Raw genomic sequence first — 16739 nt, 5'->3', positions numbered from 1 at the left:
TTAAAAATACAATTTTTTCACCTCAAAGAAAATCAGGTGGCGGGATAAAAAAAATTATTATTTTTTTTCAAAATCACGAATAATTTGATAAAAAAAAAAAAAAACCTTTTTTCCAATTTTTTCAACAACTTCTAGAATCCGTAGAAATCCTGATTGAATGTGTATTTTATAAATTATAAATATCGTGCACATAAACTCTAAAACCCTCATGTTTTCGTCGAATATGCTGCTGTACATTTGATGTTTTTTTACTAATAAATTGACAATATGGACATTTAAATCGAGGTGGTTGTTGACATTCATAACGTAAATGCGTCATGAGACTGTTTTTATGGCGAAAAACACTCGTACATGATCCACAGGGATATTTTTTATCGTTCATTGTATTTACATAACGTGTACGTTGATCCATAAATTTTAGTAGTTTTGTCCTTGAATAATGTCCAAAACCTGAAAAAAAAAGAAAATGAATTAGTTCAAAGAATAGATATTTATATAGCAAAAATTCATTCATGCCTATAAGAACTATAAACATTTTCATTTTTTCATTTCTGTCCCATTTATTAGTACATTTTCATGCAAATGCAATAAACATTAAAAAAAAAAAAAAAAGAAAAGCATCAAATTAAATCTAAAAATAATACCTCAATAATGATGATCGTTTTTTTCCCCTGCTTGTCAGTTGAAAATTAAATAAACGATATTTTCAAATTTTTATGAATTTGTAAAGAAAATAATTTTATCAAAAAAAAAATTGTGTTTGTATTTTTAACTTTTATAGAATAATTTTTAAAAATAATTTGGCATTTTGAAACAAGAAAAAATGCTTTTCCTGTTCCAAACTGGCATAATTTATTAAAATAATAAATTATTTATTAGGACGATGAATATTGAGAAAAATATAGGTAAAAGATTTAAAGAATTTTTTTTTCTACTTTATATGGGAAAAAGTGATTTACAGTGCTTTCATATTACAAACAATACCATTTATTAGATTGAAATGTTTTACAATCTCATTCATTTAAAATGAAACACAATACACATAAAGATAAATGAATCAATATACACACACATAATACGTATATATGTGTAAGTTATAATATATTTTATTAATAATATTAATAATAATAGTAATTAAAAATCGTCATATCTTGGAACAGGTTTAGATCTTCTGGCTCTGTAACCTTCCCAATCCTTAGCATTTGCCAAAACTGATCCTAATGCCGATAATAAATTATGTTCAGTTGCTTTAATTCCTGTATTTTTATCGATATGATTTTTCAATAGTACGCCTGAAAAATAAAATTAAATCCTCATATGGCAATTGTTAATTTTACTCGTCAAACCACTAAAAATAATCTAAGAGTAGTTGATTTAAAAAAAAAAAATTAATTTTAATATTTTTGAAATTAGGTGAATTTTTAAGTTCTTTGGTCATAATATTATCGTGTAAATTTTCTTTCGTTTTAAATTATAATTTATTAAAAGTAGAAGGTTCACGATGTGAATGTTGCACTTTTTTTTTTGAAAATATTATTATTCAAAAACTGGGATATGCATTTTAAAAAAACAAAATTTTTTTCACCAAAAACAGTGAAAATCAAAAATAAATTTGACTTTTTCAGGGTGAAAGGTACGATTTTGTTTTTTTTTAAGTTTCCAGAAAAAAGTTACAAGCTTCGAAAAATTGTGAAATTTTTTTACTAAAAAAATTTTCAAATTCGAATCAATATTTAAAAATAAAATAATGTTTCTAGTAAATAATAAAATCTAATATTTTATAGTTGTTAAATAATGTTTCCAAAAAAAAGTGCAACATTTAAGGTTACGAAATCACATCGTGAACCACCTACTTTGAATTAATAATAATTTCAAAAGAAATAAAATTTACACGATAATATTATTACCAATATACTCAGAAATTCATCTAGTTTTACATAATATTAAAACTGAATTTTTTAAAAATAAACCAGCAATTATTTTCAGATGATTTTCAGTGGTTTGACCTATTTTTCTTTCAACATACTGAATAATCAAAATTATCTAAAATTTCTTATTTTTTCAAATTAATAAATATAATATTTATTTATTTTTTATTGTTTCTTGTCTAGATATTTCCATATTAAATTTAGATTCATTAAAACTTGTTTTATAAATAATTTTTAAATCAATGAAAAATTTTAATAAATTGAAGCTTGGGTGAATTATTCAATCATTCATAAAAAAGATGAAAATCTGTAATTTTGTGTTCTCTAAATTAATATCTCTAGAAATGTTATATAACTATTTAATGTTAATTAACTATTTTAAACTAATAAATTATTTTTCAACATTCCTGAACGTAAATCAATATTTTTACATTATAAACAAAAATATTGTTAAAACTTTTTACGTATTCTGAAATTATATGATTGACTTTATTTTGTAAATTTGTTCAATTTCCCAAATTTTCCTAAAAAAAAATACTCAAAATAAAATTATAAAAGAAATATTATAAAATAAAGATAGCTTTGTAGAAAATTTAAAAAAATAAAAAAAAAACTTTGAATACTTTTTGAATTTGAAAAAAAATTCACAGTAAAAAATTTTGAAATTATATCTTACTTATAATGCATTTGCAGAAAGTTGTTCCCTTCAAGACATATTTATCTTTAACAGGTTTAACGGCAGTGTAGCTGAGTGCAACGTCTCGAGACATATATTTCTTCATTATGTTTACCAATGTTTTTGTTGCAACATGATTTCTGTCGAATAGATCTAACAACGAGGACATCTGATGCAAACAATAAATAATTTCTTAATTAATATAAAAAAAAAAAAAATTTTGTTAATGTACAATTTTTATAATAATTATACCACTTGACTATCAAAAATGTGACGATGGTCACCTTTAAAATAACTTTAGATTAAAAAATAAATTTCAACTATGTTTTTAACGCAAGTTAAAATAAAATCAAAATTTCAGTCAATTTTGAAAGATATATAATTATCTATTTTTTAGAAAAAATCATGTTTCAAAATTTTTGATTAAATAACTTTTTTTTTGTTGAAATTTTGATTGTTTTCTTTCACCTTAGAGAAAAAACGCAATTTTTATCCTATTTTTATAAACAATAGCTCCTTGAAATATTCTTCACAATCTGAATTTTTTAATGTAAAAAATATTTTATTTAATATAATTAGAAAAAAAAGGAAATTGTTTTTATTAAATAATTTTTTAACAGCGTACTTTTAACAACATTGATTAAAAAATTACGAAAATGTTTCAATGAATGAAAAAAAACAATTCTTTATAAAAATTGGTTGAAAATTATTTAACGCACGTTTTTGACATAACATTATTTTTTCAAAAATGATGGTTTCCAAAAAATGGATTGAAATTAAATTTTCTTATACTTTTTGTTTGCGTTAAAAACTATTTATCTTAAGGTCATCATTTTTTTAAAAATAGCTTTGTACCACGGAGTAAATACATATTTTTAAAAAAGTTTTTTGAATCACAATTTTTTATACAAATGAAAAAAATGAATTAAAAAAACAAAACAATTTTTTGTTGGACATCCTTAAAAATTGTCGATTTCTTGATATTCTATTTTTTCTGGTTAATTGTGATAACGCTATACTTGTTTTTAACATGGCCTTAAAAAAAATTTGAAGGACAGTCAAAACAATTAAGGTCATGTGATTGTTGTGATTTCACATGTAAATAAGTTATACGCAGATTTTCTCGCAAAATACGCTTGATAGATTGAGCTAAAATTTTGTGAAGAACTCAAAAATAACATAAGGAATCGCTGCCACATGACAATGAATCCCGTATTTTTGAGTTCTTTGCAAAATTTTAGCTAAATCTATCGAGTATTTCTCGAGAAAATCTACGGAGAACATTTACAATTGGAATCACAACAATTACATGACCTTAAAGTTAGTCCAAATTCATATTATCATATTTTCGTATTTTCAAAATAAAAAAAAAATAATAATTTTAATTAAACATATTTTTCAGTAAAAGTGTGAGTAATTTTATTTTCAACACTTTGAATCATTAAAAATATTATTTGGATAAAGATAAAAAATTTATTATTTTACGAAACGATTATTAAATTTTTGGTTATATTGCCTAAATGAAAAGTTTTAATTATTAAAAAGCCGAAAAATTAATTTGTTTAAACTTCCAATTAAATACTTTTAAAGTTTATGTAATTATTATTTTATTTAAAACTTCAAAAATATGTAGTTGGACAATAACTTTTGTTTCGATTTATTGTTCAATTTTTTTCTTGAATAGTTGAAATTTTCTTTTTTGAAATTTAATTATGACAAAATTCAATGATTGACAATGATTTCTTCTCAAAAGAAAAATTTTGGTGATTCTAAACGAATTTTTTCACATTTATTATGAATTTAGGTGAAAAAAATTCTTTATAATTTTTCATCTTTTTTTTTTATATTTTGTGAAAAATGGAGTTAATTTTCAAAAAATTGCATTTTCATTAGTTTATTTTTTATTTAGATTATCGTAATTTCGTGACAAATTTTATTAGTTACTAAATAAAAAAAAAATGTTAAGAAATCACTTTTTAGTAAAATGAAAATTTAATTTTATTATAACAAGTGTTTCTTTTGTTATTTATAAATAAAGGTTAATTCAAATTCTGAGAATATTTCAATGTTCATTATCAAATTTTTAATTTAATATTAAAAATTTTTTTATTATAATACATACTCCACAGTAATGTTAAAAAATATTTAAGTGAAATAAGAGAAATATAAAAATAGGAAACTTTTAGAGTAATGTATGAAAATTGCAAAAAATAAATATAATTTATATGATGAAACGAAGCTGAAGTAAGAAATTTTTCGAGTTAGCGTATTAAAATTTCAAAATTTTTGTCCAATGTTTTAGTTACTAAAAAAATGGTTAAGAAAAAAAAATTAAATTTTAAAATATATTGAAATTTAACTTACAAACTTTGCTCGTAGTGTTGGATTTGCTGCTAAAGTTACATCGAAACGTTCAAAATCTCCAACGGTTTTAAAAGGTAATGTGAGTGAATATTCTTCCATAAATTTGTCAATTGCATCCAATGGTGTTGGTTCAATGACACCAGCAGAATTTAATTTATTTGCCAATTGTTGTTGACCATGTTGTATATCCTCTAATTGCGATCGGATTCTTATCAATTCTTTCACAACATATTTTTGGAAATCTGCAATTTAATACATAACAAAGGGGATAAATAAACAAAAATTGTTTAATCCACAATTTTAGAATAATTATAAAATTATAAATAAATTATTGTCAAGATTTTATTTTTAATTTTGAGATCTTTTTTTAAAATTAATATCATACATCAAATACGACAAAATAATTATTATCAACATTATTAAATGTCTCGTTAACATTAAAATTAAAAACAAAAATTTTATTCAATTTTATAGTTAATGTTTTAATTTATTATAATTCACATAAAGTCATTGCGGTCTGTTTTTAAAAAAAATCTGTAATATTCGAATTTTCAAAATTGATATTTTTCTCCCAATAATAATAATAATAATTTAATAATCAATTAATATTTACGATGATGAAGTTCACAACGATTATAATCAACAATTTTTAAAAATATACATTTTTGATTAAAAAATTCTATGAATTTTTGTCTCAAAAATATTTGTCTTGCAATTTTTATTAATCAACAAATTGTAAAAAAAATATAAATTTTGTTTTCAATTTTCTATCTTAAAAATTAATTTATTTTTAATCGTGGACTTTAGCAATGTGTATATTTATGGAATTTTTGGGAATAAAAGAGAAAACAATCATGTTTCGAGATCGGTACCGATTTTATCCTCAGAATTTATTAATATAGAAAATTATAAAAAAAATTTAAATTTTAAGGTTGTAGAAAAATTTTTAAAAATTGCAATTTGAAAGAAAATACAGGCCTCAGATTATACGACTTTTTCGACTATTTCCGACTTTTTTTCAAAAATACGACTTTTTTTGACTTATTTTAATAAAATGCGATTATTTCGACTTTTTTTTACATTTTTAAAAAAGTTTTTTAAATAAAATATATTTTTTTTAGTATAAAATGCAGATCTTCTTCAGATCTTCTTTATTTCAATTATTTAACAAATTTTTAACTAAAATTCTTCACTAAATTAATTATTTTTAATACTTTTAATGAAATTCATAACAAATTCAATTATTTCAAATTATTTTTCAATTCAAATTTTTATAAAATTTAACAATTATTTAAAATTTTTAAAAAATATCAAATAAAATTACCAAAAATTTTTAATTCAAAATCTTAAATCAATTCAAAATCAAATAAAATTGAATTATTTTCAAAAATTTCAATTAAAAATCAGCTAAAATTCAATTGTTACGCAAAATTTCAATTCAAAATTAATTATTATCAAAATTTTCAATCAAAATTTCCATTAAAATTCAATTATTTCCCAAAATTTCAATTCAAAATCAAAGAAAATTCAATTATTTTTAAAATTTTCAATTAAAAATCAACTAAAATTCAATTATTCTCAAAAATTTCAACTCAATATTATTTATTATTAAAATTTTCAATCAAAAATCAACTAAAATTGAATTATAATTCAATTATTTTCAAAAATTTGAATTTAAAAGCTTCTAAAATTTAATTATTTCTAAAATTTTTTGAAATTGAACTATTTCAATTATAACTCTAAGGAAATTCAATTATTTTTAACTATTTTTATAATATTCTTTGAAAAATCAACTATCTGAAACCATTTTTCAATTAAAAATGGTTTTCAAATTATTGTATTTTTGTCTGCAGTGTCTAATAAATTTTTTAGTGAAAAAAAAAAATTTTTTAATTAAAAATCACTTGAAGTTCAATTAATTTCAAAAATCTTAATTGTAAATCTTTGAAAATTTAATTACATTTAAAAAATGTTATCTAAAATTATTTGATAAATTATTTTTAGTTCTGTAAAATTTAATGCCTTTAAGTCGATCCGAGGCATGAAAATACCGAAAATATAACTAACCGTTAATTTTGTCAATTTAAAAATTTAAAATGATTATCCAAACTTGAAAAATCAATGACACTAAAACCAATTTTCATTTTCAATTTTTTGAAATTGTTAGAATTAATGGTTAGTTGTATTTTCTTTTAATTTGCAATTTTTAAAAATTTTCTACAACCTTAAAATTACATGTATGTAACATTTTTTTAAATATATTTTTCTAGAATAATAAATTCTGATGAGGATAATCTCGAAATGTTAAATGATTAATTTTCTCTTTTGTTCCCAAAAATGCCATAAATATTAATTGATTATTAAATTAATGGAACAAAAAATTTTTAAATTCAAATTTCAAGTTAATACACTACCGTCCGAAATTGTGCGAACTCTGCTTTTTCAACAACTATAAAACTGTTCAAATCATCAAAAATATTAAAACTAAAATTTTTTCCTCTTTATTTTATTAAAGTTAATAAAATTCTGAAAGAAATGACACCTTGACAAAGAGAATATGTTAATTTTTCAATTAGATATCTAAGAAAAACCCAATTTTCAATGTTTTTACTATTTTTTTTATTTCTCTGGCAAAAATTAATATTTTTAAACGTTCTTAGGCTCATTGAAATCGTATTTTGTTATGCAATTGAAATTATATAAAACAATTCATGTACACATTCTTCCCTAGCGTACACTGAAAGAAAATTCATACTACTAAGTATTAAACTCATATTAGAGTTTAATATAAATGTTACAATTTAGGGAAAAAGTGCACCTATACTGATTACTATTACAGTTTTTATGAAAATATATAATGAATTTAAGAGTAACTATTATTTTAAGAAATAAAAATTAGTATATTTATTTTAAAAATTAGTATTTTCTTTATGAATTCACAGAATACGAAATATTATAATAAATAATTTCACAAAATAGTAAGAAAAATAACATATATCCGTATACTTATTTCACATTTTGTAAAACTTTATATTAAAAGTCACGGATTTTCCCGAGTGACTACGAATTTAACCGAAGTTCTGTCTGTTTGCGGCTTCGTGTCCTACTCGAACTTCTACGACTTGATCCGATTTTCGAAAGTGTTGTTAACCAGCAGAACGTACCTATCAACTGTCAACACACGTGTTTCAAATGTTTATAGTGCCACAGAAAACATTTATAATTATTAAATTTATTATTATTTTTATTAATTATTATTTTTTGATGTCATCTTTACAATTATTTGATTTTTATTTGCAATAAAAATTTTTATAACAATCATAATTTTTAATCTGAAAAAAAAGAAAAATCTATATAAACAATTAATAATAAAAATGAACCCAGCGTAACCTCTATAAAATTACACCATTGGCACTAGTAAACTATTTTTTATTATTAAGTTATTATAAGTAAACTTCTTTCTCGCAAGTGGTAAAAATATTCAGTAGTTAGTATATAAGAAAACGATATATGCCGACCCCCAGCGAAATTTATCGTTATGCGTATAGAATTGTAAGTGTAGGTTTCGTTGCGATCGTGTAATGTCTATGTATAAGCGAAATGAACGTGCGTGTTCATTAGTATGTGTGTTAACCTGTATCGTAAGTGTGAATGTGTTGTTCCTAGTCTCACTCCTCTTCCTCCCGAGAATTAACGGAAACGTCCGAGTCTCCGAGTTTCCACTTTTTTTCCCTTTTCTTCCGACATTCTGAATTTTTCGTATAAAGTTTTACAAATATTAGAACGCTACATTCCATATAATGCAACAACTCTATGAGAATTTAATATAATATTTTCAAATATTGGTAATCTTTTTACGTTCTTTCTACAATAATTATTAATATTTGAAAAAAGATTTTAAGTTGGAACTTTAATATAAAGTATATTGAATTTTAATAAAAAGTACACTTTTCCCTAAATTCTAAAAGAATATATTAAAATGTAATACGCATTTTGTTATTTTTTCCTATGAAATTTCTTTCAGTGTATGCAAACCGTGAAAGTTGGCTCATAAAATGTCAAAAAATTGTGATTAATATTTATATGACAAAAAATGATCAGTAAAATGTATAAATCATAAATTTACTTACATAAATCAGAGAAGTTTAGAATGATATATTTACTTGATTTTTAAACATTATATTTTATTGTAGAATTAAATTTAAATTTTTTGACATTTTATGAGCCAAATTTCACGGTTTGCATACGCTAGGGGAGAATGTGTACATGAATTGTTTTATATAATTTGAATTGCATAACAAAATACGATTTCAATGAGCCTAAGAACGTTTAAAAATATTAATTTTTGCCAGAGAAATAAAAAAATAGTAAAAACATTGAAAATTGGGTTTTTCTTAGATATCTAATTGAAAAATTAACATATTCTCTTTGTCAAGGTGTCATTTCTTTCAGAATTTTATTAACTTTAATAAAATAAAGAGGAAAAAATTTTAGTTTTAATATTTTTGAAGATTTGAACAGTTTTATAGTTGTTGAAAAAGCAGAGTTCGCACAATTTCGGACGGTAGTGTATAAATTTTTAAAAAATAATTGTCAAAAATGAACTGTACAGTTATCAACAATGCAGGGCTGATAAAAATGATAATTTAAAAAACATCCGATAATTCATGTTTCTCAAATTAATTGTTGATTTTTAAAAATGCAATAATTATATAATAATAAAATGCTTGGTCTGTCCTTCTGTCCTAACTTGAAGTTGGCCTTTTCTGATTTCACGTGTTTTTTTGAATAGTAATCTTATGACGTGTCAAATTTTGACAATTCTTTTTCTCATTTTTGCCAAAGTTGTATAATTGTGTTTCCAAATTTCGGAATAAGTTTCTTTAAAATTCCAAATTCGAAAATTCAATTCACGAAGCTGAAGTACACAACGTTTACCAACTAAAGTTTTTTTAAAGTTGTATATTGATTCAAAAATTGTATACAAATACAAAAAATTTATGATGAGAAAAAAGATGCGCCAGAAAATTTCGTACAAGATAGTAATTTGAAAAAAATTTATTTTTAAAAATTAATTTTTAAGGTACCAGGGGCCAACGATTACCTATTAAATATTAATTATAAAAACACAGGCCTCGAATCAACTTAAAGACACAAAAAGTCGTTTTAGTCGATTTATATTCCAAAAAAAAGTGGATTTCTTTTTTATTTTAACAAAAATATTTTACAGATTTTTAAATAAAAATTTTTTTTTAATAATAATCCTTTTCGAAGGGTTAAAGTTGAAATTTTTAGAAATAATTAAATTTCAAAAGATATTGTTAATTTTCAAACAATTATTAAATTTTACAGAACTAAAAATAATTTATCAAACAATTTTTGGAAAACATTTTTTAAATTTAATTGAATTTTCAAAGATTTAAAATTGAGATTTTGGAAATTTATTGAAACTTTAAGTGTTTTGTAATTAAAATTTTAGATGATTTCACTAAAAATTTATTAGAAAATGGAATAAAATACAATAATTTGAAAATCATTTTTAATTGAAAAATGGTTTCAGATAGTTGAAATTTCAAAGAATATTATTAAAATAGTTAAAAATAATTGAATTTCCTTAGAGTTATAATTGAAATTATTAAATTTCAAAAAAAAAAAATTTTCGATGGAAAATTTTAGAAATAATTAAATTTCAGATGCTTTTAAATTCAAATTTTTGAGAATAATGAAATACTATTTGACTTTAAATTTGGAAAATAATTGAATTTCAGTTCATTTTGAATTGAAAATTTTGGGAAATAATTGAATTTTAATTGAAATTTTGGATAATAATTTAATTTAAGTTCATTTTTGATTGAAAATTTGGATAATTAATTTTGAATAGAAATTTTAGAAAATAATTGAATTTTATTTCATTTTAAATAGAAAAGTAGGTAAATAATTAAATTTTAAATTGAAAATTTTGGATAATTATTGAAATTTAATTGATTTTGAATTAAAATTTCGGGTAATAATTGAATTTTAGTTTATTTTGAATTGAAATTTTTAAAAAATAATTCAATTTTATTGTGATATTTTTTTTTAATTATAAACAATTGTTAAATTTCATAAAAATTTTAATTGAAACATAATTTTGATATAATTGAATTTGTGATGTATTTCATTAAAATTATTAAAAATAATTAATTTAGTGAAGAATCATTTTAGTTCAAAATTTGTTAAATAATTGAATTGAAGAAGATCTGAAGAAGATATAAATTTTATACTAAAAAAATGTATTTTATTTACATTTTTTTTCAAATGTAAAAAAATGTCGAATTTTATTAAAATAAGTCGATAAAAGTCGTACTTTTGAAAAAAGTCGGAAAAAGTCGTATAATTCGAGGCCTGTAAACATATAATTTTCATTATTATTATTTAATATGTAATAATATTCTAATAAATTAAATTATTATTGATAATATTAATCTTTAATTTCTTTATAACAAAGAATGACATAAAATATTTTTAAATTCTACATTTCAAGACAAGAAAATAACACTTTTTTGTTATTTAAAATTGGTTAAAAAGAACCCGAGAAAAAAATATTTTCATTTAACACTGTTAAAAATTTCAATTGTTAGTAACTTTAACAAAAAAAAAAATTTTTTTGCTCTAAAAATTTTATGACATTATTTTTATCATATAAGGATAAGAAAAAAAAATGTTTCATTGAAAAGAGAAATTTTTTAATTTTACCCGATCCGTTTGGCAAAGCCTTACTCATAAAATATTAAATAAAAAAAAAAAAAAAAATTAAAAATTTTTTAATATTAAAGACTGATTTAAATTATTACATCTCTGAAAAAAGTGATTATATGAGATTTTTCTATAAAAATAGATCGCAACGACTTTAAGATGAAATATAATGAATTTTGTATTTTTAATATTTTAAAATTCTAGAAATGAAACATTTTGATATTTACTGGATGAATAGCGATTACTTTCATCTTCTTCTTGTTTAAGACGTTTTTTCTGTTGTTGTTCAACTTCTGTTTCTTTTTCTTGAAGAGCAAAATCTCTCGCGAGAATTGGTTGCAATTCAGAAATGGCGAAATCCACAAATTCAAAATTAGATGGAGGATTTGCTGATGGTATTCCCATTGAATCTGAAAAAAAATCATTAAATCTATTAATTTTTTTATATTAAAAAATTATATTTCTTAATTATATATATATCAATTTAGACGAGAAGACATATAAAAAATGTGTGTAAATGTTTAAAAATACAAATATAAAAATAAGAATTAAAATTATCATATTAAAATGAAATTATCATAGTTGAAAAAAAAAAATTATTTTAAAAATTCTACATTTATTAACAAACATTAATGAGAGGAAAAGACAGAGGTGAAAAATCATAATTCCCAAATTATTAGGATATTTAGATATAAAATAAAATTAAAATACCGCATATGTTGAGGCATAATTTATATTTTATTTGTCTTTTTTATTTTTATAAAGAAGCATATTTTATATTATTCAGAGAATATGTATGTACGATTAATGATATAATCCGGAAAGTATAGAAGTCCAGGTTAGTTTACGATAGTTTTAGTTTTTTTATATACAAATAACAAAAATAAACTAAATCTTACCACTGATAACATTAAAAACATAAAACCCTTATCAAAATCTAATTGGTTTTATTTCTCTATATGTACAATGCGCTAAAAAGGATTTGTTTTGATTGACATAACCTAGAAATTCTTAATTTCAAATATTTCAAAATATCTGTCTTATTCATGGATATAATAAAAAAAAGGTAAATAAAATATATTTCAATTTAGTCTACTTTACAATATTATATACAATATTTTAAACAATCGTTTAAACAAATTAAATTACTTAAAAGCATGTATATTATATAGTACGAATACGAATTCCTTTCAAAAATTAAAACTTACTTTATTATAATATATTTGAAAAGTTATTTATTTTTACATTTATTCAAATGTCTTTAAAACAATAATAATATTTAATAGCTGACCTTCAATATCAAGATCTTCACTTTTTATTGAAAAAGAACCTAAAGACTCATCCTGAGCATTCGTTGGTTCTTCAATTTCTTGTAAAGCTTTTTTTATTGCTCGGAATTTTCTTACTCGAAGGCGAGCTTTGTCACGTTTTCGTTGTATAGCATCCATTTGCACTTATATAAATATTTCTAAAATATTAATAACACATTAACTTATTTATTGTTTTTTAAAGAAATAATCATTCAAAATTATGCATTTACGCATGTGTCATACAACAGACGCATTTATTCAACTGATTTCAACTTATACCAACACTGACACACTGGACCTGATCAGGGCTGTATTATTAAGGGTGCGTCTTAATTATGAAATTGAAAGAATTTTTTAAATATTATATTGAATTATTTTTAGAGATGAACAGTTTATTCAATTTTTGAATAATTTTAACAAAAAAAAATACTATTTTTTATTTAATAAATTAATTTTTTCTTAGAGTTGATGAAAAATTTCTTTTTTAAATAAGAGAATGGCGGAAAAGGTAAAAGTGCAGTGATGACTTCTGAAATTTTATTCTTTCCCCTCCGCAAAACATTTATTACAATTTTCTTTACTCTGTGGGGCAATTCATATCAATTCATGCAAAATACAGACAAAATTATTATTATAATCGATTAAAATTTTTTTTTTTTAATCTTTTTTCTATACAAAAAAGAATTCCAATTATTTTATTGAAATTTTTCTTTTTGCATTTTTCTCGAAAATTAAATGTAAAATTAAAGTAAAAAATGTATTACAATAAAAATCAACAACTTTTGTAAAATTTTTTTAAAAAATATTTTATGAGACAAAAGCAAATAACCAGTAATTTTGGTCCCTAAATTTCGTTAATCATAAAAAACTTAAAAAAAAAGAAATTGAAAAAATCGTTTCTCAGGATTAGAAACAAAATTTGTTTAAAAAGTAATTTAGTAAAAGAGATTTAAAAAAATAATTATTTTTTTAAATTCGATTGATATAAAAATAATTTTTAAAATAAGATAATTTTCATTTATATAATAAATTATTATAAAAAAAATTAGTAAAAAAATTTTTTTTTTCGTAAATGTTTACAGAAAATTTTTTGAAAAAATTTTTTTATAAATACAGAATTTGAAAAATAAATCAAAATTAATGTTGAATATTGATATAAACTAACTAATGTATATTTTTCACGTCAAGTGTTTGAAATTAATTTTGTTCTTAATAACAGAAAAATTAATTATTCATTATTTTTATTTGATTTTTTATTTATTTTAACAAAATTATTACATATTTATTATTTTTACATATTACAATATTATTTTTTTCATTTATTTCTTTAGAATAAATCTGGAATCAAAAAAAAAAAATTTCTCGATTTGTCAACTTTCTTTTTTCTTATAATTAATTACTTAAAATGTGAAAAACATAATTTCCAGTAAAAAAAAATCAAAAATAAAAATTTCATTTATACCACAATCTCAAATTGAAAATTGTTTTTTTTAACGCAAACAAAAATATTAGAAAATTTAATTTAGAATCAATTTAGAAAAATCTAGTTAATTTTATTTTTTTTCTTTCAATTCATCAGACAAAACTCGAAATTTTTATCCAAATTTTATAAACAATATTGTTTATTTATAAAAAATTCTCTACAATCGTACTTTTTTCACTGTTGTCAAAAAAATTATTTAATAAAAAATAAATTTTATTTGTATTGTTAAAGAAAATATTTTTAACAATATCGAAAAAAATTACAAATGTAGAGAATTTTTTTCAAACAATTTAATAGGCTACGATTTATTAAATTTGGACAAAAAATTTTGATTTTTTTTTATTACAGATTTTTATTTTACAAAATTTCGGACGAAAATAAAAAAAAGAGAGAAAAAATTAAAAAAAAACAATATTTTTTAAAAATCAACTTTGCGTAGCTCTTTTTGTTTCTGAGATATTAAGCCTATATAATTTGTAATGTTAGTGTATGTACAATTAACACTTATGTAAACATCATTTTTTGACAAAATTGATTATTATTAACATTTCTTGATTCTTGATTCCAAGAAATCAATTTCTTTGACAAATTTTTCTTTGATTCAAAGAAAATTTATTAGTCTCAAACAAATTATCTTTGATTCAAATAAATTTTTCTTTGGCCCTATATCAATATTAGAATTTCTTTGATTTAATTCACAAATTTCTTTGAAACTATAGAAAAAGCTTTTTTTGTTTCAAAGAAAATTTTATTTTGAATAAAAGAAAACAAGTCAAAGAAATTGGTTTTCTTTAAATCAAAGAAATCTTTTTTCTCGGTGTAATATCATTGCCTTTTTCAAAATTTAAATATAAACCCTCATAACAAAAGGATATCCCTAGGATATCCATAACAATGGTCGATATCCTAGAATGGTCCCCAGGATATCTTGGGATATCCATAGGATATCCCTAGGATACCCAAACCGCCGGTCTGTGGGACATCAACAGGACATCCATAGGATATCCATAGGATATCCCTAAGACATCCACAAAATATCTATTGGATATTATATCGCAGGATATCCATGGGATATCCTCAGGATGTCCGTGGGATATTCTTAGGATATTCACGGGATATTTAATATCTCAACATATATTTTTAAAGGTTAAAATTGTTAAGCTAATATAATGAATAATAATGTAATAAAATCAAAAATCTTATGAGCTTCTAATTTATTTTAAATGAAGATTTGAAACGCATTTTTCAAAGTTTTTAAATAAACTCATGCACTTAATGTATAATTAATATTAATAGTTATTCGTTATTTGCGGGGAAGAATTTATATTGTTTAAAGCCAATTTATTTTCTGACAATATTAAGCATATGAATAAAGGAATGAATCACGAATGAGAAAAAAATTAGTTAATAATTTTTCAAATTAAACAACTTTCTCGAAAAACAAGTTGCATTTTATTTTATTTATATAAAATTTAATTCACAGAATATTCTCACTCGTAGTCTCATAATGACTTTAAAAACAGTATCCTGAGAATATCTTCTTGACATCCAGAAGATATACTGAGAATATCCTGAAAATATCTGTGGGATATCCTGACGATATCTATGGGATATCCTGATGATATCTGTGTGATATCCTGACGATATCTATGGGATATCTGGAGGACATTTATGAAAGTCTATAGGGATATCCAGAAGATATCCTGTGGATATCCTCAGATATCCAAGGGATATCCAAAGGATATCCAAACCGCCGATTTTTTTGGATATCCTTAAGAGATCCTTTTGATATCCATAGGACATCCCTATGATATCTGCGGGATATTATCAATATATCCCAAGATATCTTGTGTTATTAGGGTAAGTTTCCTGTTTGACTGTTTGTTTTATTATCAGCTAGTAATCTCTTTTTCCTTTGCATCTTTGCTTCAAGTGTCTATTCATAGAAGATTTTTGACAAAAAGATTGACCACATTTGAAGCATTGATGCCATTTACCACAATCGTGTCTCTTGTGATATGTTAAATTCGCATAACTTGAATATCTTGCTCCACAATATTCACATATGTTTGGAATTCCCTTCTTTTGGCCTCTATTTCTTGAATGTTTCATTTCAGCATTTTTCCCATTGTCTAAAACAAAAACAAAAATTATTTTTCATTAGTATAATAATAAATAATTAAATGTTAAATATTTTAATAATATTTAATTTCTATTTTTAGAATGTTCCCTAAAATTTTCTC

At 21.6% G+C, this 16739-nt stretch overlaps 1 protein-coding gene across 2 annotated transcripts; it reads right to left on the bottom strand.

Moving 5' to 3' along the window:
• Window positions 1–964: 964 nt before the first annotated feature.
• On the bottom strand, window positions 965–13316 carry LOC127286326 (uncharacterized). 2 transcript variants are annotated; one of them, XM_051312727.1, is made up of 5 exons: window positions 12995–13316; window positions 11949–12113; window positions 4969–5210; window positions 2605–2773; window positions 965–1292 (listed from the first exon to the last, which is right to left on the bottom strand). In XM_051312727.1, exons 1-5 carry the CDS (start codon window positions 13149–13151, stop codon window positions 1135–1137), a joined length of 891 nt encoding a protein of 296 aa, XP_051168684.1. In that variant the 5' UTR covers window positions 13152–13316; the 3' UTR covers window positions 965–1134. The 2 variants fall into 2 exon arrangements, with proteins under 2 accessions (XP_051168684.1, XP_051168678.1); XM_051312721.1 differs by having other exon boundaries at window positions 11931–12113; window positions 12995–13314.
• Between the last annotated feature and the right edge of the window lie 3423 nt (window positions 13317–16739).

Source organism: Leptopilina boulardi, unplaced genomic scaffold (assembly GCF_019393585.1).
Source record: "Leptopilina boulardi isolate dan_hultmark-lab unplaced genomic scaffold, ZJU_Lbou_2.1 LbouV2_121, whole genome shotgun sequence".
In the NCBI taxonomy this organism is placed as follows: domain Eukaryota; kingdom Metazoa; phylum Arthropoda; class Insecta; order Hymenoptera; family Figitidae; genus Leptopilina; species Leptopilina boulardi.
This window is presented reverse-complemented; position numbering and strand designations above follow the sequence as displayed.